The sequence below is a fragment of the Passer domesticus genome, chromosome 11, assembly GCF_036417665.1.
Source record: "Passer domesticus isolate bPasDom1 chromosome 11, bPasDom1.hap1, whole genome shotgun sequence".
NCBI lineage: Eukaryota > Metazoa > Chordata > Aves > Passeriformes > Passeridae > Passer > Passer domesticus.
Genome location: NC_087484.1, coordinates 8,966,278 through 8,992,572, shown reverse-complemented (window position 1 = coordinate 8,992,572; position 26,295 = coordinate 8,966,278). Strand labels below are relative to the sequence as shown.

The window sequence follows — 26,295 nt, the reverse complement described above, 5'->3', positions numbered from 1 at the left end:
CGTAGGCACAGTCCTTTAAGACAGATGCTTTGGGAAGCTCATCCTTTGTATAACGTGATTTACCATAATGGAGGGGTTGCAGCCTTGGTGTTCTGCAGCACTTCCCATCATGACCAGATGCTGCAAGAGCTGCAGCTGTGAAAAATCACCCTTTCTTTTCTGCTGTTGATGAGGGCACTATACCCCTTTCACTTCAGCTATGACTTGGCCATGGCTTCATGGAGTTCAATGCAACAGCTGTTCACCTTCTGACACCAGAAGTCCCTGTGTGTTTCGTGTTGCACATGTGCTCTGTCTCCTTCTCTCGTTGTTGCATGAAGAGTTGAGGGGAAGGCCCAGGGTTTTTTTCTTGAAGCTACCCAGAGAACACACCCCAAGAATTTAAATCTCTGCCTCACATCTCATGTGTTCCCTGTGCAGGGTGGTGTGGTTTGAGGTGTCATTGTGAAGGATGGTGTTGCTGAGCATGAGTGACAGTGACTGGAGCTGTGCTGTGCTTCTGAGAGACACTTCCAGAGCAGGTGGAAGTACTGCAGATCTCTGTGAGAGGAGGATAGGGAGCACTGCTGGAGATATTTGCAGAGAGAGCCCTGTGCTCCCTGGAGGGGCTGTGGAAGTCTATAGGCCATTGTGGCTGACAGAGTAGATGCACCCCAGGGACAGCTGAGACTTCACAAGTGGTTGTGTTCTGTTGTCATTCAGTGCCATTTTAATTGCATTAGTAATCTGAAGTGTCAGCTGTGCAGAGGAAAAAGTGCACAAATTTTCTTGGAAGTGCGTAAGTTCACCCAACAGTTGAGAGCCTGGAGCTCAAGATATAGAAATGTTTCTTTTTGGAGGGAAAACCAAAACTGATGGCAATTTTCTAATTAAAGCTTTGTTGCAGATGTTGAAATTAACTGCTGTAAAATAGGTGTGCACACACGTATCTAGATTTGTGTATATGTATATATACAGGTATTGTTTGGAAAGAGAATGTGTGGGTGCAATAAAGACAAGACTCTTGCAGACAGTGGAAATGAAGCTTTTACCAGATGGTGTGATACATCAGATACCTTTACAGGGAGTGGAAGAAAATGTCTTGTATTTTCATGGACACAGGAGAAAAGGAAAAAAAAGTGTAGAGCAAATTATTGCAAATGCCAGCCTGTGTCCTGCAGCACAGAGCAGCTACAGGTGCAGACAAAAGAAAAACTCTAACTGAAACCAGGAATTTGCCTTAGAAAGTGACTTTGAGCATTTCATTTTTATGTATATGATGGATTGAGGTAAAGAACTGGAGCTGAAGGGAAAGAGTGGGGAGAAATAAGGAATAAGACCATGTGTAAAAAATCTGGCTTTTTGAAGAGAACGGTTTCCAATTTGAATTATGTTGGTCCAAGAGGCTTTGCAATTTTTCTGCATCTTGTCATGGGAGGCAGCTTTCACACAGCTGTTGAGCTGCTGCTGCTGCTTTTCTTTCTAAGAGTAATTTGGTCTCTTGGAGGACGGCCTTAGTTTCACATCATGGCAAGGTTCTTCCTTTTATTGTTTTGGTATCTAAGCAGAGTAAGATACTTATGTGATATTTGGGCTTCATGTTTTCAGGTTATAAAAGAAGTTTTTCTTGGACACTGAGCATGCTGGTAGCTCTGATTGGATTTATTCACGCATATAAAACTCAGGAGTGTCTGAGAAACAGCTGAAGTTGTGATTAAGACTTTAAGTCTTATGAGGCTGTTTTTTTCTTTGAAAGACAATGAAATTCTAATCTGAAGAAACTCAACCTCCTTTTTTGTACCTCAAAACTATGAAAAGATAATTCTCCTCAGAAAAACTGTTTAAACTGGTCATATTGGTACTAAATGCTCACACTGTTTGACATGTTCATTGCACTGTAAACAGACACATGGAATTTTCTGTATACTGAATTATGGGAAAGCAGAAATGAAAGCAGCGAGAGCACGGTCAATAATTATCAAAAGGAAAAAAACCAACAAAACTGGCAATCCTTTAAAAACTAAAATCTTTGTGTTGGCATCTTCAGGAAACTTTGTTCACCCCATGAAGGAAATCTCCCAAACTAAGTCTAGAGTAACAGAATGCCAAACATGTCTGGGGTGGATAATCATAGTGTGTGCAATTAGTAGAGGCTCTTGTGCAAGGACGCTAACCCAGAATATTCAGAGAAGGTGTCCAGACATGTCTGTTACAGTAAAAGATCTCCTGGCTTGCAGTTGGCATCTATGGTTGTCATTATTTGGGATACCTTCTAACATAAATTGTGCCAAATGCAGAATATATGGCGTTAACTCATTTGAAAAAGAAGAGATTGCATCCCTCACCACAATCCAGACCACCTTCACAGAGTGCTCTGCTGATCCAGGAGCTGCATGTCCCTGCTTTCCCAGCTCACCAGGAGAGCAGCTGGAGCTCTGCATGGAGCACTGCAGAGACTGCCTTGTGAACAGTTCTGAACACTTGTCTGCTCTGAACACTGGTTTTGAATGTTTGAGGTGGGAAATGAATGTGTCAAGAGATGTGACAGCAGAAAACTCTCTACCTGTTCCCAAGAATAACTGTAGAGGAACTGAGACAACACATCTTGAGGGCTTGGCTCTGTCTTGTGTAAATAGTGGTAAATAGTGTGGAACTACTGTACTGGCACATCCATACAAAGGTGCTCATTTGCTAAAAGTTCCTGTATGTTAAAGGGCATATGGTGAATCTGTTTTGTTCCTGTGCACAACTGCAGGATGTTTGCCTCACCAGGGTGTGTGTCTTTCTTGATGGCAGTGTTTTAAACCCCATAACAGCCATGATTTAATATGTTTTGGTCTGGCACTTACTTTTCTTCCTCTTTGACTAGGATGGGAGCCGTGATATCTTCATTGATGGAGTGGTTGCTCGCAACAGAGCCCTGAACGGTGACATCGTGGTGGTGAAGCTGCTGCCCAGGGATCAGTGGAAGGTCAGTTCAGTGTATTTTTCCTGTGATTTGAGAGAAAGAGTTGATTACAATTTTCATTTCTAAACTTGTAGGGCCTGAGAGAGAGAACAGAGAATTTCCTACAGATCACATTAGCTAAATTGAGTTTATGCTGCTGTTGATTAAAAGACTTCATCCGTTACAATGTTTGGAAGAAGTGATACCTGAGGCATTGACACCTCATTCTTTGCATGGAATGGCCTTCATTATCCCTGTATGGGGAAGTCTGATGATCAGGCTGATTCCAAGCACAGTTGTCAGAGGTGACTTTTGGTATCTGCTGTTTGGCTGTCTTCATGCTGTGGTGTTTTGGATAGCACTGTGTAGGTGTTTGCAATTGCTCATGTATTTGACAAGTGTTGTTCACAAAGCTTTAGTTATGATTAACTGTCTCTAATTTTTGGGTCCTCAGTCCATGAAAAGCTTATCTTGTCACTGCTCCAGATTTTGTGGTAATACCCTTCTAACATGAATGAAGCATGTGTGAAATGACTGGAGCAATACAAATGTGGGACAATTGCTTTCATTTTCATGTCTGAGGATTTCAGTAAGATCACTGTCTGGGTTTTTTTTTTTTTTCCCCCTCACTGATGAAACTTCATTCCCCAATCAAACTTTGTCCTTCCAAATATCTGGATAATTTTATCTCGTTTGCAGGTTTATCTTTTAACACTTCTATGCAAGAGCAGTTTTTGCTCCTTTTCTCTAGTTGCTGGGAGGTGAAGCTACAGTTACAATTTTAACATGGGCTTTTACATGTAAGCATGACAGAATCACCACAAATTGTTTTCCAAACATGGTTTTTGAACTCTTCTTGAGAGTTTAAGGACTGTTGTAGATCTTTTGGTCAAAAGTAATGGTAAGGATATTTCCAGCAGAATGGGGGCTGGTCTGAACTACTTTGGCCTGGTGCTTTTACTCAGTCTAGCTAACTTCTCTGCCTGTCTTTGTTTGAAGCTATGTGGTTTTAGACTTGCAAATGCAAGACTTCTTGCCAGGTCTGGTCATTTGCTGAACCTTCTACCTATTCTGTTAAATCTAATAACAATTGAAATGATGGTTTGAGACATATTAGAACTTGTCTCTTCCTTTTAAGTATGCATAAAATGAGGGAATGACCTGAGTATTTGTTGACACATGTGAGCACAAAACTAAACCCAATACAAAAGGCAATCATCAATGGGTTCTAAGGTATTACAGGTATACAAATAAAAGAAAGATGTCTGCTGCTATCTCGGTAATCTCTGAGAACCAGTTTTGAGGGTGAAAGCAAAATTTCTTCGATAGCTATTCAAGACTTCAAGTCAGAGTTCACTAAAACTGTGTTGATAACTATGTGTTTTAGTTACCAATTCCATATAGGCAAGTTATCTTTTTATTAAACTATTTCATATAGATGGAAAAATGTAATAGTTTGGATGTTTGGATCCTTTGCCAGGACTTGCCAGCACAAGGGCTTCTTTGTAGGCTTGATAGAGATTGCCTTAGCTGGAAGCTTTGTCTGCAGTTTTCCATTTGTATCTGTTTCTAAACAAAGATAATGCCTCTGCCTCTCTCTTCTATTCTCATACCTTCATATGTTCAACAGTAATGATATTTTATGAATACAAGAGGAAGGATTCAGAATGTTATCCCTGTTCTGGCAAAATGCATGAATAAATAGAACTGTTAGAGAAGTGGCATCTGACTGCAAGGAAGCTATTCAAAAGACCTTGAGTGTTTTGTAATATGATTATGATTCTTCTGTGGTCAATTTACCCTTGCCAAATGAAGTAGCTGGAACATGCCAGTCATGTTTTTCAGTCACACAGGTGCTGCCCTGTGTAGTCTCATTTTTTGTTTCTTGCCATCAACAACTCAATCAGCGATGACATCCCTTTCCCCTGCTCCCCAAATCTCTTGCTATGTACTCATGTTTGTATTAGTTCTTTGGGAAAGGTGCCACTAAGTTGCACTGAAAGATACTGCCTTCTGCCAAGTAATTCATACTGATTAATGATAAACTGTCACAACCTATTTTAGGTTTTTCCATTTGTTTAGTCTCATGCTGCTGTAAAGCTGCCACTTAGGTGTATTGAGGGTTTTCTCCTTCCCATTGGGCCTTTGGAATAAGCTGAAGAGCTTCAGTTGTTTCTCTGAAAAATGTAAATCAGATATATGGTATAACAGATGCTCTCAGAGGAGGCTTTACAGGCTTTGTACATATTGGTTTGTTTGGATTGAGATGTGTGTGCTGATTATTTTTATCGTTCTGTATTCCCAACATATTAGCCTGTGCTCCACCAAGAACTGAGCTGTGTTTTTTGCTGTTGTACCAGTTTCTTACACAAGATAAGGCTGTTGTTTCAGCATTGAGGCTGTGCCTTCTGGGTTTCCAGCACCTTGGATGGCCTCTGGGTCCTCTGAGGGAAGATTTTCCCATTGCTAGTGCAGGTGGTTCCATGGACCTTCTCCTGCAGTCACAGTGTATTGCTGTGTTCCAGTAAAGGCAGGACTTAGCTGGCACCTCGGCAGTTTATATCTGTAAATGGGAGGAAAAGGGAAAACCTGTGACTGGTAAGAAGCTATGGATTGTGGACAGGGAAACCTGTTTTACTGAGAAAATTAGGAGCTGCCCTATCGCTGGTGAGTTGGTCGTTGCAGGTGAAGTGCCTGTGAAGGAAGAGACACCAGCTGGAGAGCATTTTCTTCAGGGACATACTGTGTCCCACTGAACTGTAATGGTGGGACCCTATACACAGGTATAAATGCCACAGTGAAATGTAAGGGGATGGTGAAATACTCTGGATGTGTGGTTATACTTTATGTAATACCTTCTTGAGAGAGACAGCAATGTTTTTTCTCTTCAGCCTTCTACTTCTTGGCTCAGTGGTGGGAAATTTATCAGGCTTGAATTTCTCAACATCGTGTCCTTCCCAGCATGTGCATCAATTGCTTGGATGAGCTACTGTGGTCCTCCCTGTGCTTTTCTGTCTGCTCTTAAAGCTCTGTTTGTTCACACAACCGCTGGGAGAGCTGCGCGCTCTTCAGTGATGATCAGTTTGTCAGCTCATAATTCTCTGCTTACTATTAGTTCTAATGAAGAGCCAGCAATTTCAGTGTGGCACCACAAACTTGAAGGAGAGACCTTTTGTCCCTGATATTTGTTATCTTGCTCTCCTGAAGGAGGTGGCCATCAGCTTCCTGCCAGGCTTGAGCAGTCTGCATTGCGGTGACCGCATTTGGAGGCTGCGTTTCAGAAGTTCCTCTCCTGTCCTCTTGTGTTACATCTTGGGAATATTGAGGTGCTATGGTAACTTTCAAATATTTAGCTTTTGCAAAGTAAGGTATTTGACTTAGGCTGTTTTTCCAGGTACTTAACCTACTCTTAGTGAATGAAGTCAGAGTATCGCTGCAGTTTGCAAGACTGAATCCCGACTTCAAGCTGTAGGGTTTCCCTGAGTCTGTGCCTTTATCTCCTGGAAGAACATCACAATAAAAGATAGCCAGTGACAGGATTTACCTCAGTCCTTGTTAATTACTCTGATAAAGAAGAAAAATGATGCTTTATTTCTTGACTGATTTTTACTGCTTTAACTTCCACCCCTGGGTTCTTAGTATATTTTACGGAGTTGTGCGTACATCAATTTCAGAAGCTTCAATTATACAGTGGTATAATTACTGAAGTCAAATAATATGTTGATATTATGATTACAGCAATATTTTGTAGGCTCATTAAGGAGGGAAGCAGTGTGTCAGTATAGAGAATAAACCTAACCTGTTTTTCCTTACAGCTTATTTTTGCTCTTTTGCCGCCTGCTTAATTGCCAGACAGAATTTGTTTAATTTCAGGTATCTGTTTTGGTTTTTCTTGCAAGATGTAATTTCTTTTGTGGAAGGAAATAGCATAATAAGTCATTTGATATCACTTGGGGCTTGGATTCCTGGCCCAATCCCTGGTGCTTTTAGAGTAGTAGTTTATAACGTGGAATGTTTTTCATGACAACCGTCTCATGTATTGCACGCTACAGCTGAAATTTTAGTCTTAGTCTGAAAATAGTACCCAGACAAGGACTTGGTGCTGCCCAAAACTGACAAAAAAGAATTTTGGGGTCTAACTCCCTATTGCTTGCTACAATATGCCAGTGAGGTCTCAATTTTTGCATAAATATGCTGTATATGTAGATAAAATAATTCCTGATTAACCTGCAGCTTCTCAAAAATTAGTGTAAATTAGTGCCTCTGTTGTTGTTGTTTTATGAATAATTTCCTTATCAGATTGCAGTACTTCTTTACACAATTTCCAGTTCTTTTGATCTTGACAGAAGGTCTCTAAAGCCAAGGATATAGAGCTGTTCATTATGTACAGTGTGTGTTGCTGGATAATAGGATAATGGGTCCAACATTTCAGTCACAAAGTGTCCAACAGTGATAGAAATAGTAATGCTTCATAGCTCATGAAAGCACATGTTCTGTTCAACACTGAGCTGTCAGATGCAATACAGTGCAGCAGGAGATCTTCAAGCTGCCTCTTCTGAGCCATACATCACAGATAAATATTTAAACACTTTCTGTGCAGAAGACATAAAGTACAATTCACTTTTCCCAGCTGTGACTGCTATTGGCATAATTACAAACAAATGTGAGGAAGGAACAATTTGATTTAAGCAGTCATCACAAATATCACCACGTATAATTTGAACAGAGCTATGTATCCTGGCAAGTCACTGCCTCCCACTGTTGGTGAAAACCTATGAAGCATTAGTTGTCCAGAGGGGATGCTAGCTTTGGATTTGCCCTGCTGAATAATAATTCATTTCAATCAAATTCTTCTGAGACTCAGTTTCTTCTCAAAATCTTGCAGCTAATGTAAGGATAACAGTAACTCAGGAGGAGATGAGGTTCTTAGAGGGTTATCACAGCAACACTGTTTGAGTCTAACAATCAAGAATGTTGTTTGGAAACATTACATTCATAATAATAAAAAAAAAAAGTTCTGGAGAAGTCATTATTGAAATAGTAAGTGTTCTGGCACACTAAAAACATTCAAGTGTAATTCATGATATTCAGGAGTAAAGTGGGAAGCCTAAGAAGCCAGCTAGGAAGATGTCCAGAAAAGCAGAGCTCTAGCAAATCTGAAAGGTTGATGGATGCTGTAAGGGAGGAAGGGCAGTTGTTTTGGTTTTTTAATTTGTTTTGCTGTAGGCTTTACAGTGAGGGCTGTAAGTTGATGGTCACACACAAGTGTTTGCATATCCCTCCCCATCTTGGCAAATCCCCAAACCACAAATTGGTGGAATCTGGAAAAGCTTCATTACATGCTAACTTTCTAATTGTGCCATTCTTTGGATGGCCACATGTTGTTCCACACTGCTGGGCCTTTGCTGTGAGCTGGCGTGGCTCTTCCCAGGCTTTGCTGAGCTGCAAACTGACTGGGTATGGAGTAGCAATGCAGTAGATAGGTAGCAGAAAAGCTGAGAGAATAGGAAGTGCTGCTCACTGAAACATATGTGGCATTGTATTTGCTTTCTCACAGATGTTGTTATCACATTTTGTTAATCAAATGTCACTTGAAGTGAATCAACCGGCATCTTAGCAGAGTCAGTTTTAACAGCAAGCACTGGCATGCTCTTTATGGTGTATAATGATGTAATTACTGTAATGATCTGGATTCTGTGAGATTGCCATGACCCAGTGCTGCATTCAGCCCTTGCTCCCCCTGCATGTGGAAAACAAGGAGGCAGGAACACCAGCCTTTCAATGTTCCAAGCAGCCTTGCCTTCCTGAGCAGGGCCTTTCCTGCCTCTGTCTCTCTGATGGTAAAGCCAAAACCAGGATCCTCCATAATAAAATCACAAGAACGGTACAGTAGAGTTTTAGAAGAGTCTGATATTCTTTTTATACTTCTTCCTTCTGTGCTGAGTAAGAGTGATATTAAAAGGCAAATTGTTTGGTTAGGTAGGAAGACAAACTTCTTTTTACTGACAGTCTGCATCCTGTCCTACCAGTGCAGACAGAGTCACATTGCAGCTGTGGTTTGGCTGCACAGGCACAGAACAAGATAAAAACATTACTCTTAGGTGAACAATTAAACATTAAATAATCATTCATGACATGTGGTCAGTTGTTACATCCCCAGTGTAATAATAGCAGATGGGGGTGAGTTTAGGCTGTGTGAGATACTGTTAAATTTCAGTATGCGTTGCTCAAAGAGCCTCATCTTGCATTGAGGGAAATGCTCTTGGGGCATCTGATCTTACTTTAGAAGAGGAGTCAAGCCAGCATTTAATACCTAGTGTCTGCTCCTGCTCACTACTTTTTTTCTTGGTCACATAAATATAATCTAGTACAGCAAATTGTTTCCTTTAACAACTAACTTTTCTTCAAGTGATTGTTTTAAACTTTGTTCTTCCAAGTCTTCTGTAAATATGCACACATCACAGTAGATTATTCTTAATCCAATCTCTTACATAACCACTATCATTTTGGACTTTTCTTAGTTCTTGGTTCCTGTGGAATTAGTATTTCTTAGAACTGTTTGTTATTTGCCAGTTTGGAGACTTATTTGGTGCTATCACATGAGTATTTGGAGCCTGCACCTTATAAGAGTCAGGATACCTGTTGTTGTGATGGGATTGGTTTTTAGAAAGTCATGCACATTAAACTCACTTAACTTTTTATAAATGCTTTCTTGAGAGACTGTCCAGATTTTCTGTAGTCTGGGTTTCTTTCTGATCTGCGTAATTAGGAATAAATTCAAATCAACTGTATTGATACTAAAAGTTTCATCTGAACTTGGTACATTGAATGTCATACTCTGTTGTTTTTTTTAAGGAGACTGTATTCCTTATTTAGCTTGATAGCTGGTGAAATGAAGAGCTGCTACGACACTAAAAACCTGATGATCTTTAAGTCCTGAGGTGATGTGGTTTTGGACTATATCCCTAAGTTCTGAAGAATTGGAAAACTTCTACATGTCTATTTGCATGTTTGCTCTTGTTATTGGCTGTCAGAGAAACAGCAATTGGCTGCAGTATTTACATGTGGTCAAAGCTACTGAGGTTGGCTCATTAACTCTTTTCCCTTGTTTCCTTAACTCATGTTTGTTTTTCTTAAGGCCATAAATCAAAGGGACAAGGAATCTAAAATAGAGGTGATTTATGTAAATGAAGAATTGCAGCTGCTGGAGGAGTGACAGGGATTTTTCTACAACAGGTTCTTTGGGGTAGGATGTGGGACCTCATTTATAACCACGTGGTTCTTGGAGATAAGAAGGATATTTGTCATCAGGGATGGGATGCATTAGATTTGTTGTTGGTAATTTGTAACTATCTAAGATAAAGGTATCTGCACTCTAATAGGTAGGCTTTGAGTCAGCATGCTGCTCCTTCAGAGTGCTGGAACAGTTTTGCCTTCTCCCAGACACTGTTCCTGTGTCTTCCTCCAGATCAGACAAAGTGCAGCTGGGTTGAGGAGATCTCCTGGCCTCCCACTTTCTCCTGGCCTGGCTTTGTTATGTTACTTGCTTTGAGGGGGATCCCTTCTCCTCAAATTTCTGAAGCTTATGTGCTAACTGCTGTGCACATCACAAGAACTGGGAATGAGTCTGGTCTTGGTGCACTTTCATGCAGTACAAGGTGGTCAGTGACTTATGTGCATCAATAGCAGTTTTCTTAACACTGCTAACACAGGAAGTCTTTCTTTCTTGCTATTTGGTATTATCCTTCAATATACAAATCAATGTCCTGGAACTGTGACAGTCTCTGTTTCTGCAGTATCTTGAAGAATTGCAACTGATACTTTGACTCAAGTTTCTTATTTAAAAACTGTCACTCAACACTGAAAGAGAAATTAAAATTCCTCCTGATTATCTTTTCCCACAAATTCCTCACAGCTTCAGTAGCTGTGGACATGACATCATTCCCCAGCATGTGCTCGCTGGTAAGACATCTGGTGTGGGTTTTTGAAGGTCCCAGGTTCTACCTGCACTTTCCAGTTTTTACCCCAGCCTTAACTACTTGGAGGCTCTTTAAAAAGTGTTGTTAATGATCGAAGAAAATACTGCAAGGCAGACCTAATCTACCAACTTTGCTGCAAAAGGTGGTTTCCTTACTTTCTCGCTATTTTTATTTCTTTCTCACTGTTGGTTTATTTTTGTTTTCTGTGTTCTGTCATATCAGGCAATATCTGCTACATGAAAGTAGGTCTGTCTGTGTTGCTTATGAGCTTTTTAGATTTCCAGTATGCTATTGATTCATCCATCTTCAGCTGTGTCACCTCCTGGGGTTGAAGCATTTCTTTGTTTTTAGCTTTGTCTAAATTGTTTTGAAACAGAGAGCAGTGCCAAAACACATACTTTTAATTGAGCAGCTTTGGAAGTGTGAAAATGAAGTCTTGGCATGATCTAATTAGTGCTTGTGTATTTTGGTCGCAAAAAGTGACTGGCGAAGAATTCCCCAGACACGTTCTCTGTTCTGTCTGAAAATAATCCTGCATAAAGCTGTATATCCTGCTTAGTTCTTGTTGGTGCTTGGAAGTCCTGACTGTTATGCTTTCACTAATTAGCTGCCAGGACGTCCTTTTCTTCTCAGTCTCCTTGCTTTTGGCTTGTTTGTTGGAATGAGCATTGGCTACTTTTGCTGGCAAGCTCTATAGAAACTGGCATCTCTCTTGTGATCTCTTTCAATCCCTCATGGTGTAATGTTTGCCAGGTTGGTGCTGCCTGGGGAAAGTCCAAAGGACTCGTGTGAAGTGGAAGGAATATTTCAGCAGCTTCTCTTTCTTCCTGACCTGATGACTGTTCAGGGCGTGGGGAGTTCTGGTAAAAGTCTCAAGGACGGTAGCTAGGTCACTTACCTGTGTGCCCTCCTTGAATTTTTTTGCAGTAAAGTAAATTTCCGCCACGTTTTATCACCCCTTTTGTTGTCAGGTTGGCTAGGTTGTGGTTTTTTTTTTTTTTTTTCTTCTGTGAAGATCAGGTTTGCAGCTGTAGCCTCTTGCAATAACTACAACTGCTGTGATGGTCTGGCTTAGGTTTGGACTTGTAGCTCTTCTCCCTTTGGTGCGAGTCTCAGAGCTTATCCCTTGACAAGCATCCTCTCTAAAGGGTCTGTGAACAACAGATCTGGGCATAGCCCAGCTCTGTCTGACAGTCCTGTGGGACCCATGTCCTGCACAGCTCGACTGCCTTGGGAACAGCTCTCTGCCCATTTGAAGAATCTCTTTCCTGCCCTGACCTTTAGGCTCATGCTCTAGGCAGAGCAGTCTGGCAGCAGCAAAGCTTTGCAATGCCTTTCCCTTCAGCTTTTGTCTTGCAGCTGGCCCTTAAATGTACAGCTGGCTTGCTGGTGTTAGAGAGGCAGCTTCCTTGCACTATCCCCATATTAGAGCAGCATCCAGAGGGAATGTCCCAGCGCTCCTTTCTGGTGACTGTGCCCGGCTGTGTCACCTGGCTGGGAGCAGAGTTGCTGCCTCCTGGACTGCGCAGCATCACCCCTGAAGGAGAATAAATGGCTTGTCTGGCTCTAGTTTATTTATCCAGCTGAGCAGGGAGCTGGTGCCATGAGAGAGTGCTGTGTTGGCAAGACATCTGGTGCCTGAGCTGCTCTTCAGGTCTGTGTTGTACCATGTAGACATACTCAAGGTTAATGGATGGCCATTAGTTTAATCTGGTTTAATTTCATAGCTGTGCTTCATGCATAGTCTGAGCAGTATTTTGACAGGATGGCATTACTTTATCTACTCTTTCTTGTTTCCCTGCCCCCCCCACCCCACCAATATTCCTGAAGCTTTCTCTAAAATGCTTTATTCCTTTTCTTCTCTGCACAGTTGTTGAGCTGTGGATGTAATATGTTTATCAGCTGAGATTCGCGTCTTGGAAACTTAATTTACCTTTTTATCTAATGCTTTATCACTAATGGATGGTAACGTTTCCTGGCAGGATATGCATTGTTCAAATTCGTTTGTAGGAACTCAAAAAGTAGCATTGAAGCGGGTGGCTCCCCTTCTGTAAGGTTCAAAATTTTTGAAGCAGAAAAGGAAAATGCTCTTCATGGTACCTGACATCAGTCCCACTATCCTACTTTCCCATGGGGTGACTCCTATCAGTGCTGAGATATAACGGAGTCCAAAGAGTAGGTGTGGTGGCAGCTGTCAAGTAAAGGAAAAGCTGGGAGGGGAAGGCTGGCCTTGTCAGGGCAGTGTCTCCAGCCACACAGGAATTTCCTATGAGCTGATTGAGACCTTGGGCAAACTTTTTGCTAACAAAAAACCACTACCACATGTCAGAATTGCTTTTTTTATTTTTCCCGCCATTGTCTTTGCCACTGAAGGAGTCAGCATTATCCAGTGGTCAGTTATCCAGCTGTCTGCCCTCTGGACCAGCAAAGCCACTCAAATACTTTAATAACTCTGTTTTTTAGAGATGAGTGGCACATCATTGCAGCAGCCAACTTCAGTGACATGGGAATGGTCCTGGGGCCTGAGGCTTGGCTTTAAGCAATTAGTTGCTATGATCACAAATAAATGGATAGACTGTGCTTCACAGCTCCAGTTCCCAAGCACTGATTTCTGTTAAATGCTTTGTGAAAGAAAGGAAAAAATAATCAAAAAATAATCTGCAGTTAAATTAATCTCCTCTAACAATGTCTAATGCGTTCTGAGGACTGGTGCTTGAGGGAAGGGCGTTGTACAAAATGACAGACAGCAAAATAGACATAACTCTTTGTGCAGGGCTTTGAGGTATTAGGAAATAGAGCTCCCAACACTGGCACATCAGCCTCTGATTAAACACTGTGGTTTCACCAGCTCAGGATGGATTACTTTAGAAAGCACTAAGTATTTGTCAAATACTCTTCCTTCGGATACTTGACATCCGGATCCTTTGTCTTCATGGACTTGCCTCAACACCTCTGCTTCTCAGGAGGCTGGGTGTGCTCCCTCCTACCTCTCCTCCTGGCCCCAGTGCCATGCCCTGCACTGTGCCTCAGTCTTAAATTCTTGCACAAAAGTAGCTGGTTGCACAGGTTGGTCCGTGTTGCTTGGGTGAGGTGAGGGACCAGGATGAGAGAAAATACTTGCCTCTAACGAGCAGCTCTGTGTCCTTGAGCCTATTAAAGAAAAAACCTCTTTCCCTTTGCAGATGTGAGGAGGGTGTAGCATGGTTCCTGTGTCCTGGCTAGCAAGACACCCCAGGAAATGCTCTTTGTTTAAACTCTGTTGACCATTTCTAATGTAAAATGTTTTTCCAGCTGGATCCATAGCTGAATCTATTGTACATTATAGGGTTATGTTACTAAAAAACAAATAATAAAAAACATCAACATTATATTTAAAATTTGCCATAGGTATTTCTTCATTAGTTGTTGCCACCTCTTAAAATTTTTCAGGTCTGTTTTTCAGGCTTAGTCAGACCAGCATTGAATTATTGTCCTGCCTGTGTTGCATCCCCTCAGCTCTGAAATGAAAAGTAATGTGTTAGCAAAATCACTGCTCTTCCCTAAGATATGCCAGGGGAAGTTACTTTATTTCTTTACCAGGAATACATAACCTATTCTTCACAATAAAAATACACCCTCCCAAGCATTATTTGTTTTTTATCCATGGTTGTGAAAAAAGTTCTATCCCAAAATTGTCATAGTTTTCCAACACAGTTGCTCTGATATTCTCACTGTGCAGAAATAAATACAAAATAAATGAGTGAGCTGTTCATGTGTCATTGATAATTGAAAACAAATATAGACAGAGATTATTTTTTTAAATTTTTGCTGAAGGATGTTTAAATCATGCCTTAATTACACATTACAGGATATTTATGCTTGTGTTAACACTATAGTTAAAGCTGAGGTTAGTCAACCTTTCTGTGTTACAAGATTAGAGAGGTAAGTGCAGGTCTACAGTAAAGCTTGTTTGGGGCAAAAAACTGAGCTCAGAGGTTTGTTTTGAAGTCAGTGTTTTATGGACAAAGTGTGGTAAGTCTACTCTGTGATTTTTCTCAAAGTAAAATGCTGTATGTTGAAATGTTTCATTTCATCATGTTGTACCTGTGGAAGGACTTAACTGAAAAATTTTCTCTTACTTATGAGACTGCAGCTGGTGACTGCAGGGTGGAGTTTTAACACATGTACTTCCACTTGGCTATGAGGGGAGGAAAAGAAAAGGAAATACTTGTAGTCTTTAGGATGTATTTAAACTTTTGGGGGTTGCTTTGGAAAAAATTAATGTTCATTAGAGATGGATTCCTTTAGAATCTAGTAAATCATACAAATGCACGTGACAGTGTTGATATGATAGATGAGCTGTTAGGTCAGTGATGGGGAAACTTCATCCTGAACGGTTTGTTGGCATATTAGATGGGAATGAGCCACTCCCTGTGGAGGTCAAGAGTACACTGGTGTTTGTGTGGCAATTTTTGACTGTTCCAAGAAAACAATAGTGGTTTAAATTCCTAAACAATGCATAATTACATGAACTGAAGCTTGTAAATTTTTGAGCTTGTATGCTGTGCTAACTTACACTACTAAAAATTCAGTGTTTTACCATTAAACAAAGAGAGATTACTTTTTGTACTGTAGCATGCTTGTTTCACAGTACCTCAGTTGCAATATCCGTATATTTTATATGACTTCTTGCAAATATAGAGGTAAGAAAGTTTCTACAGTGAGACTGTTTTATGTATTAATTTACCTTAACCCCTAAAGCATCATAGCAGCTTTCTGTTTTTCTTTAGGTCAGGTCTCAGTGCTTCTAGGGCTCACGGATCCTGGCTCATTGTTGAATACTCTTGGTAGTTTTAAAGCTGTTAAATGTCTGCATTGCATCTTTCAATTACAGATTTGTAGCTTTCTTCAGTGTCATTTGCAATGTAATTTGGTGGGAGCAGCTCATGAAGTCATGATGAGAGAATAAAACAAGAGGCACACAGTTGAATGGTGTGAGAAGTGAAACGGGTTTTCATCCAGTTTCTGAAATATTGGCTTTATTTTTAACAAGCCTAGACTAAAGGTTTGATAAATTGGGGTTGTATGGACTGTGTTAGGCAAATCAAGTAATATTGTGTTAAGAAATTGTGAAAACCATTCAAACCCAGAGCTTGGGTAGAAGATTTTAATTGTACTCCAAGGACTCTGCAAGGTGCAGTGAAATAACTTGTGGGAGGTTTTAAAGGCAACTTTACAGTGTGGCCAAATTAGAAGGAAAATTATTAGTTAAGAACTGAGAACTTGCTTAGTTTTATTTTGGTGGAGTGCTGTTAATATTTTACAAGGAAGCAGGTTTGATCATGCACTTGGTGTGAAGTTTGTCTTGCCAGTAGCCTTTGTTCTGCAGAAGCCTCTCTGGGAGGGTTTGCATGTTTGAATCCCTACGGGAAGGATGCCTTTGGTGGAGGTGCCTGGCCGTGTCTGCTGATGGCTGGCAGCACAGGTGATTGTTGTGGGGTGGGATCCGCTCCCTCCCTGGAGCTGGAAGAGTTGGTGTGAACTGGTGGGTTCTCGATAACCTTTTGTGTGTTTAAGGAGACAAATCCTTCCGTTCAATTGTTTCGCTGTGAACAAATGCTTATCACCGGATGATTTTGTGTACCTTGTGTCCCTTTGAATTTGTTTTGGATCAGGGACTGTAAAAGCTGGTGCCTGGAAGGGGGTGTTGCAGGGATGGAGTAAGTATTCCCCAGCTTGTTGGAGTTGCTTAAGCACAAGAAATGCAGTTGCTCCCAATGGGTTACATGCAACTTGCTCATGTCATTTGGTTTCACCTGGTGCTGTGTAATTGCAGTAGGGGTTATAAAGTGCTTTATTCCACAGTCTGTGGGTGAGGATGGGTAGACTGAGGTGGGAGTGCATGTTTCAACCTTCACCTTGCTGGTCTCCACCTCTCTGTGACTTCCTTCACTTACTTTGTCCCTGCACATCCTCCATCCCTCAGTGCCAGGGCCCAGCATGGCCAAACTGTGGAGGTGGAAGTGGTAACTTGGGTCCCAAATGGAGCAGTAGGATTTCAGTTTGGATCCTCAGCAGCCTGAGGACAAACTGCTGTGTGAAGTGTTTTCTTTTCCTGATGGTGTTACGGCACAGTTGTGGCAGGGTACATGGTAAACCAGCAAATTAGCTTCAAGGGTCAACACGTATTTCAAAACAAGGCAGGGAAATTAAGGAGGTTTTAAGCAAAAAGGAAGGAGTGAACCTAATGTTTTACTTGAGATGGGCATTAACTTGCTTTTCACATGTCCTTAGCTAATGTAGGTGCTTTGGGCACTGAGTCCTAGACATGGTACCTGTCATCGATGGGAATGGGAGCAGGAAGTGTGAAGTTTGCCATGTTAAAGCCAACAAATAAACTGCCTTTGCTGCTGAGAATGCAAATGAAAGGGGTTTCATAAAGCTGTGGACTGCCTGGGTAGGCTCTGAGATTTTGGCCATCTTCCTTTCCTATTTTATCAACTAAGATGAATTGGTGAGTCAGTGTAAGCTGTATGGTGTGTTTCATTATTGGAGACCTGTCAGAAGAGTTGCTTAATAATCCAGAGCACTTGGATTCAGTGTGATAAAACTAATCATAACAAAGTACTTCAGTGCCTAACTTGAAGCTGAAGTGAAGAAAATCATATTATCTTAAAAGTATGTGTATGAAAGGGCTAATTCTTCCTTTCTTAACAAGATAAACATAAACTCATTGGTGAGTTGCAGAGCAGCAGTACTGTTTCCAGAGGCTGCTTTCCAAACTTCCTTGAGATGAAATGAAACTGAGATTTAGTGCTGTCACTTGTGGAGTTTCAAGAATATACTTCTGAAGACCTTTTGCATTAGATGGTAGAAGTTGTTATGGAATTAGCTTATTTAATTTATATCTAAATAGTTGCAATAAACATAAGTTTACTTTCTTGATTTCTTGGAACAACCTGCCTTTTTTGCTGACTGCTTTTTTCCTTTTGTCAAATTGCTTAAAGAATTTATCATTAACACATGTACTGTATTACAGTTTAACTTCCGTAAGTATTATTCATATGACTACTTCCAGGTAAGGAAAATTATTAAATGTCATCCCAGACTTACTTTTACCCAGAGGGAAAGACGGAAGAAGTGAAGATTGCTTTGAGTTCATTTGATCTGTGGGAAGCAGCTTTGAATTTCCTGGGCTTGTTTAATGAATGTACTGAAAGCCCAGTGTAGCTGCCTGTCTCAGATCCAATAATCGTACACAATGTATTGCAGGGGAGGGATAGTCCTTTCCCTTCTGGTTAAAAGGATTAGCAGTCTGTCATTGTTGGTAATGAATGTTTGCAGGTGAACACAGTCCAGATTTAGCATTTGAGCTGGCTTCCTTGTGAAGATTTGATTTCCTTGTTCTGTAATTGCCAGTGCTCAAGTGAGAGTTCTTCTTGGATGACTAACGTATTTCGGCACTGGTTAAGGCACTTTTGAAAACCCAGTGTTTTTCATATTTAAATATTTTATTAATGACATAAGCAGGTGTCAAGGCTAGTTCACAGTCACATGTTTTTGAGCTGTGCTTCTGAATTTTGCAAATCTCAGATTTATTTTGTAAGAGTGTTGAATGGGCTTAACACTTGTTGCTGTTCTGCCTCCCCATGTGGCCCATTAGCACCTTGGCTTTGTACCCTTTTAATGTAACCAAGTGCATAATTTTTCTTGTATTTCTGCATTTTGTGCTTCAGTCTTTGCTGCATGTTTAAGACTTGGAAATGTGTTCAGAATATTGAGAGGAATGTATTGCTAAAGATGAATCCTGATGCTTTCTGTTTGAAGTACAACCACCTCTTCTGGGCATGTAGGATGTAGGAAGCTCATCACTGCTTTTGTATAGCCTGTGAGATGCAGTTTGCTGCAGTGTACACCATCCATTTCTGGCACACAGAAGGTCTCCTGAGGCAGAGGGGAGGACTCACGATAAGTTGTAGGGTAGAGTCTGTCAAGGGGAATATCTGCTGTGTGACTGAGCTGCACATGTGTAGTGGTGGGCTTCACAGGCTAAACCAAGAGACATAATTGACAAAACTGAATATAAATCCTGTATTACTAATATCTGGGAATGGCCAAGCTGTTAGGACTTGGAAGCATGATTCAAAGATTTGCCAAGTTAGCCTGTGATGATCACTAGGAGAAGAGTTTGCCCAGGAGAAGTGAGTTATAAAGTAATTCAAGACTTTCTAAAAAAAAAAAAAAAAAAGCCTCTTGTGCAATCAGAGTTTAATGACCAAGGTGATGGCTTTATGCTGCCATCGTCACTGTTTAAATCCCCAGTATTTTTTATTTGCACCTGTTTTTACTGATCTCATAATTGGCCATTGTTACAGAATGCATGTGGAATTTGGTTGAGAGACCAACTTTTCTTTTTGGATGGAATGCAAACTACCTATTGCAATAAAGTTTCTGTACTTGTGATTATGGGCACTGTCAGTGTTTCCATTATAAATTTCTGGATTTTTTAAAAGGAGCTTAAAACTAAGCTGTAAAAATTTGTTCTTGGCAGAGAACTTGTGTACAACATCTCAACTCAAGTAAGACTTTTTAATGAATTTTGAGAGAAGGAAGGAAAACCTGAACTGCTGTGTAAGTTGAGGTTACACAGGTGAAGTATACCCTGAAATCTCTTGTTAATGAAACTCAGCTTGTAAGGAAGTAGCACAACAGAAACTCCCAGTGGTAGTGCCATGTCCTGCATTACATTTCAAATTGAGTTATAACAACTGAGTGTAACTTTTGATTCATTCTGTGGAAAAGCTTTTGACAGAACAGCATTCATTGCCGGGCAGGAAAACCAGACCAGAAGGTACCTGGCATCAAGAAGCAGGGAACTCTGTGGTGGCCAACCCTTCCCACCACTGGGAAGGGCTTCTTTATGGTGATGGTAAATCTGTTTCTGAAGGAAAGCAGTAAAAATATGCCATTCCTATCGAGTCCATTTTTCAGTGCTGCAGAAGATGCTCTGAGACCATGTTTGATCTATGTATATTTTTACTGGATTAAATAAACCTGACTAATGACATCATGAAAATAAGCTGAGAAGCTTGGTGGTAGATGCTGGTGCATTTTACTCTTCTAATAAACACTGCTTCAGAATTTAATGAGGTGTGCCATGTTGCTAAAGGTAAATGCAGACAAACTGAGCTGTAGTCTCTTTGCTTGAGGTGCTGCTGTTTAATGAGATTCGTCACCGAGAAATGTGAGCAGCTCCTGGTGACGCAAATGCCAGCAGTCATTCCCTGCCCCATTTCAGGAGGACACCTGGTGATGCTGAGTGTTTTCACTGTAAGAAGAAGAAGCACTGCAGCAAGATAAGTCCTCAGCAAAATGTTGAGCATCACTCATCTTTACTGTGCCTTGAGATCCTAGTTTGCTTTAAATTCCATTAAGATGGGCTCCCTTCAGATGCAATCTTTGTGTCACCTTGTCCTCCTCTGGTAATGTGCTTTGTCTTTAACAGAAGCTTCATAAAAGTTCTGTTGATCATCCACAATGTAGTGTGTGGTTTGGTGCAGCACTCAGCATGGCGTGTGACTGCTTCTGACTGGGGCAGCTGAGCACAACTGAACAACAAATAACCCTGGGAAAGGGGGCATTTTATCAGAGATAGGGGTGTGTGGAACCTGTGCCTTACAGCAGGAATAGGCAGACATACCAGTTCCCTGGAGACAGACCAGTGATGGTGCTCTTGTGCCTTTCCTTCTAGAATGTCTTCTGTTGTGGCAGTTTTTGTGCTCGCTTTTAAAAAGAGATCAGTTTTTTTGGTATCATTGCTATTGTGTGTTTATTGATGGAGCTGCATAATAAGAGAAAATCACACAGAAATGTTCTGGAGAACACCTTAGTTTTGCTGCTGGAGGCAAGTTCAGTGAATAAATTTTTATGAGAACTGCAAGGGTTTTTGTTATTATAATAGACAATTATCTAAACATTTTGGAATTGGATTATTTGGTTCTAAACTTGTTAAAATTTTGGGTTTGAATGTTTTGTCTGAGGTATGAACTAATTTTGGGAAGACATGGATAACCAAATTGTCAAAACTTCTTATTAGTAAGTGTCTAAAGATTATGAAGAGATAGCTATGCTGTGGTTATAAGTGTGGGGTCATTCATGATTTTGCTTCTGTTTTGCTGTTCTAATGATATTTCCAGGTGTGATACAACTGAATGATGTGTCAGGTCATCTTTAAATAGGAATTCAATAATTGCTGTGTTTAGTGATGAGCCTGTTAGCTTTGTGTGTGGAAATAAGAATTTTTTTTTTATCCCAACAACATATTTTAATTGGTGTTTTGTTTTTAGAGCTGTGTGACATTTCTTTCTATTCTGTCTTGATTTCAAGCAGCAGCTGTAAATAAACTAATTCTGGTCTTTAATTACCTGCGTTTCTGCTGTGAAATCAGGGATTCTGAAACCCTGAACATGATCTGTGATTAAGCCTTGATCCCAGGGTGGGAAGAAGAGGGAAAGCCTTCTTCAGTTTGTAGAAACACCACTGATGTGTTATTGTCTCTGATAAGGCCTCAAGAGTGAAGTAATTCTTTGAAGTATTTGAAAACATTAATCCTCACATGTGCATGTAAACAAAATATCACCCCCATTTTCTGAGTGGGAAATACACCCTCGTTTTTCCTGGGACACTTGCCTCCCCCAACTGCCTGATGTGAGGTTTTTTTGGCCTTCTCTTCTTTAATACCTATGGAGCAGAGTGACCTAAAATACTTAATATATGAAAATTGTTCAGATATTTGTGTTTGTTGCTTTGCCACATGTGCATGCTTTGCTATTTTCAGCTTTCTTTTCACACTTGGACTGTGCCTTGCCAGCTGTGTGAAATTCAGGTGTAACATCTGCAGGACAGAGCGTGCAGCACAGTGTCAAGTGCTGCAAACTGGGCAACTTGGCTTGAGTGAGTTTCCAAAAGTCATGGGCAACTGAGCACAGGATTATTTTCCTTGAACAGGATTACTTTCCTTATGTACTTTATAAGGAACTTGTTGAAAGTCTAAGATGGATATGGAAGTCTGGGATTTCCTGCCAGTAATAGTGATTTAATATGAAATCAGTCCCACCTGCACTTTCTAACTGGCATTCAAACATTCCTTGCCCAAATAAATGGACTTGTTGCAGTTTTAGCTCACAGGTGAACCTTCCCAATTTGATAACCTAGCCTATATTTCCTGTACTTGCAGGAATCTTTGAGCAAAATTGTGCTGCTGTTATGTCCCTCTTCTCTTCCACAGTCCCTTGGTGCTCTATGTTGCAGTGAGATTCTGTCCAGGGACAGAATTTGCTGATGCCAAGTCAAGTGAAATACTACATTCACCTCACAGCTTGTCTTCTCTTCAGAATCACCTTTAAAGGGACACAGAAAGGTCTCAACATTTGAGGAAGCAGTTCTCCAGTGAATCATCTGTTTTTCTTTTCCTCCGCTTACCATGCTTGCAGGGATTATCTCCTCCAGTTCCTTTCATGTGTGGGTGGTCCTCTTCAGCCTGGCTACCCCTGTTCTGCCACAGCTTCCCCTGAGCACAGATCTTTTCCAGCCTGTCCTGGGGTGATGGGGAAGGTGCTGGATTCATTGAGGTCTTGGCATGCATGACTGGAAGTGGCAGCAGAACAGCATGGCAGAACACAGGTGGAGTTATGGCTCAGCCCATTTCCTAGGGGATGGAGCTGCTCGTGGTTAGAACCACTCTGTCAGAGGGTACCTGATGGCTCCTGCGTGGAAAATATGGTGTTAAAGTGGATTTACAGTCTTCTGTTGCTAGAAGTTTCCTGGAATGTGTCTCCATCACCTGTTACCAGATCTCCTTACCTTCACACCAAACCATGACTATTTGCAAAGGAAGCACTGGGTGGTTTTGTGTGGGTGACTTTAACAGTATTGTGCTGGCATTGAAGGAGGCTGTTGTTCTTGGCTGGAGCCATATTTTAATGCAATTGAAATCTGATTTAGAAATGAATGTAGATGCCAGTTTTCCTGGTGTGACAAGGAACTAATTTTGGCAGGCCCTTTTGATGGGGTTGAGATGGGCATAGTGGGATGCACTCAGCCCAGAGCAGCTGTGTTTTGTCTTCCATATCCTCAGAGGAGCAGTGGAACGCAAAACAAGAGCAAGAATACTTCTGTAGAAGATGAAAAGAAATAAAGACTGGACGGTCCAGCAGTTGACCGAATGCTGCCATGAAGATGGATGACTGGAAAGGCTAAGAAATGAAGAACTATTTGAAGCACTGCTAGAGTGGGAGTTTCAGTGACGCTTCAGTGAAGACGTGTTTAGGTTCCTGATGCTCTTATCCCACTGTGTGACTAAATAAGCAGACCTGGGCTGACTGGTGGAACACACCAGTCAAAGGAAGTTCCCATTGGGGCATACATAGTCCTAAAACTTCCATAAATTGTTCTATAATATGACAGTTTCCAATTATGGGTTTTCATAATAAGAGGCTTACTGGCAACCAGTAATGCAAGTTAACTGTGGAAATTTCTATTGCTTTTCTTGGCCCTTGTGGACTTCCTGAACAGTATGTGCTTTGTCCCGGGTGTCCCATTCTGGGCTTTGAAAGTGTGTCACAACATGCCTGGGGCTGAGACCCCTGGGAGCTGGCACTTAGAGCCCAATCAAAAGAAACTGCAAGTGAGGGGCTGAAGGTGTCAGCCCCAACATGTAGATGCTTGGTTGATTTGTTTCCTGCCTTGATGAGTTAAAGTGTTGATCAGTAAGAGGTTTTTTTAGACACGTGGGAAATAATTTTTATACAGTTCTGAAGAAAACCTCCAACTCTTGGGAAGTATAGGTATGCAAATATCTTGGATAGCCCTTCCAGTACTTTTTTGATTAGTTTGCATTGTCAGCCCGCTTTCTTCTTACAGGCACGTGCGGGTACAGGCTTGTTTGGTTTGTGAAATGTTGAATAAATCTTCAAAGAGTGTCATTGTTTCCAGGAAATATGTTTTTCATACATGCTTGTATTGTTTAAAAAAAAAAGGCAGTAATGGATAATACTTTGGTTTGTGCAAGCCAACGGTGTGGATTTGCTTGGCATTGCAGCTTTCAAATTATACACGCTCAGCACAAGTAGATTCTTTTCTGATTACATGCAAGCTCTGTGTAATTATTGCATCTTTTAAAATATGTATTGATTCATGGTATTGTCTTGAAGTTGCAAATGATCCAAAAGCCTGTCTGCTTCTTTATATCAGATGAAAACTGGGTATCTTTTTGCAGTAATTTGCTGAAAATGCAGGGATTTCAGAGAATCATACTTTTGAAGATGTAACCTTACGTTACTCTCTTCTTCTAATTCACCCCTCTTGAGTGATTTATTCTAGGGACTGTGCATCATAGGTTTTGTCCTGGCACCTATTCTTGTAGTGTTGCAGTGCCTGTGCACATTACCAGAAAAAAGATGGCTGGGAGACAGTTTTTGGGGGGGGAAAAAAAAAAAAGTTAAACTAAAAAGAAAAGAACACACACACAAGAAAAGAAAACCAGTTCCAGTTAGTAGAGAGGGTTTTGCTTGCCGGTGTGGATGGGGCATAATTTGATTTAAATGACTTTTGAAAAACAGTTCTCAAAACTGTTCCATGCATTTTCTTCCTGGCTACTGTTGAAAATATGGAGCCGAATATTTTCTGTGATGTTTCAAACCAATATGTTCTGGCAACCTCAGAGCTGGGCCCTGTGCATTGCACTCGTGTTTCCAGTTCGCTGTGGCCTGGAGTGCAACACACAGCTCATGAGATGCACCAAAGTGGGAGGTCTTGTGAGGAGCAGCAAATACAAAGACTCAAGGTACAAGGAACATTTCACTGGGGTCCAGCAGGGAGGCTGCCAGTTTTAAGGGCCTCTTTTATGAAAATAATTTGCTGGTAGGAGATGAAGAAACTGTTTGTGCTTCTTTGAGTTTTGTAAGTGTGCAGGGGGAGGTTGATTCCTGGGTGTTGTTAAAGGCTGGGTGCTGAAGTGAGCCTTTTGTGCTTCTCTGGGGTCAAACTTTTCTCATTTGAGAGATGGGCTATGGCTAAGGATTCATCAGTGTGACATCTTGCGCTGCAGAATAGCATGTGGGCTGGGAAGCTGGGAGATGAGGTGTTTGCTGTATCACTTCTGCTCCGGGGACTTCTGTGCTTTGCGAAATGTGTGTGGGAAGGTCAGTGCAATATAAGGAGGTATTCTGAAAATAGAAGCTGGATTTTTAGCACCAAGTCAAATCCCGGGGGTGGCAGCAGGAGTGGAAAGTGTGGACCAAGTTTGTTGATCTGGCTATAGAAACACACAGCTCTTTGGTAGCAACTCCCAACAGGGTTGGCTTTCCTGCAAGGGAGATGGCAGAGTGTTCCCTGCAAGGGAATCAAGGACGTTGTCCTTCCCCATGTCTCTGACTCTGCTACCCTCAGCAGTGGTTGATCCACGACGTGTGGGGTACCTGTGCTGAGCAGAGACAGCTACTTCTGACAACTTCTTCCTGCTTTTCAGCAGTTGTTAGAGGGTACAAAAGCCAGGAGTGTACAGATGGAGCTGTTTATCCTGTTAGGAGAACCAGATGAAATGGACCTGAGGAAACACGGTCCTGATCCCACGGCAAGAGCCAGGCTTGGGAGAGATGGGTCCAGGGAGACCACAGAGAAGTGTCAGGAAGGGGGTGAAGGCAGGAGTACACTTGAGGAGAGACAGGGGCAGAGGCAACTGTCTCCTGGTCAGTGATAATAAGGTGTAGATAAACATGTGTGGAAACAGAGTGTAGGTGTGGGATGAGGGCCAGGGAATAGGAATGGGGAGCTTTCAGAGGCAAATGACAGGTCAGAGACCAGATAGGGAGTGGAAATACATGGTGAGGAGACAGTTCTTGTTTTGGCTTTAGAAAGGTCAGTCTTGAGAATTTTCCTTGTTGATGCTTTTCCACTTGTTTTTCTGGTTATTTGTGCAAGATGGTTGGGGAAGGACTTCAGAGGGACTTGGAGGGAACACGCTGTAACCTGGATTGCTTTGGTACAGCCTGAAGCACAGAGAGATGAGTGAACAGCTCAGGAATGAGGTTTATTGGTAGAAGCAGAAAGAAATAGTGAGTTGAGGTGGCTGTTTCGAGGTACGAGGGTTTTTTCTACAGTTAATTCTGTTTCTCATACAGCTGCCTGACAAGGCTGGATGTAGGACTGTCTGGACTAAACATGGATGTTCAGTTTGATTATTTGAATTAACTCTGCAGTAAAACTCACTTTGTGGGTTAGTCTGAGCAGAGGAGTTGCAGGATTCTGGGCAGGGCAGGCAGGATGGCTTTGGGGTCTCAACAGGTTTGATGGCCATACTGAAGATCTATCTTAATATTTTGTTTTTGAAACACAAGCCTTCAATTTCATTTG

At 41.4% G+C, this 26,295-nt stretch overlaps 1 protein-coding gene across 3 annotated transcripts in view; it reads left to right on the top strand.

Moving 5' to 3' along the window:
• The window catches only part of DIS3L2 (DIS3 like 3'-5' exoribonuclease 2), a 179,853-nt gene that overhangs the window by 25,609 nt on the left and 127,949 nt on the right, over nucleotides 1-26,295 (top strand). For all 3 annotated transcript variants that reach the window (XM_064385523.1, XM_064385524.1, XM_064385525.1), the window contains one exon: nucleotides 2,849-2,950. In XM_064385523.1, the coding sequence (XP_064241593.1) occupies nucleotides 2,849-2,950 (102 nt within the window). The remainder of the gene's footprint in view (nucleotides 1-2,848; nucleotides 2,951-26,295) is intronic.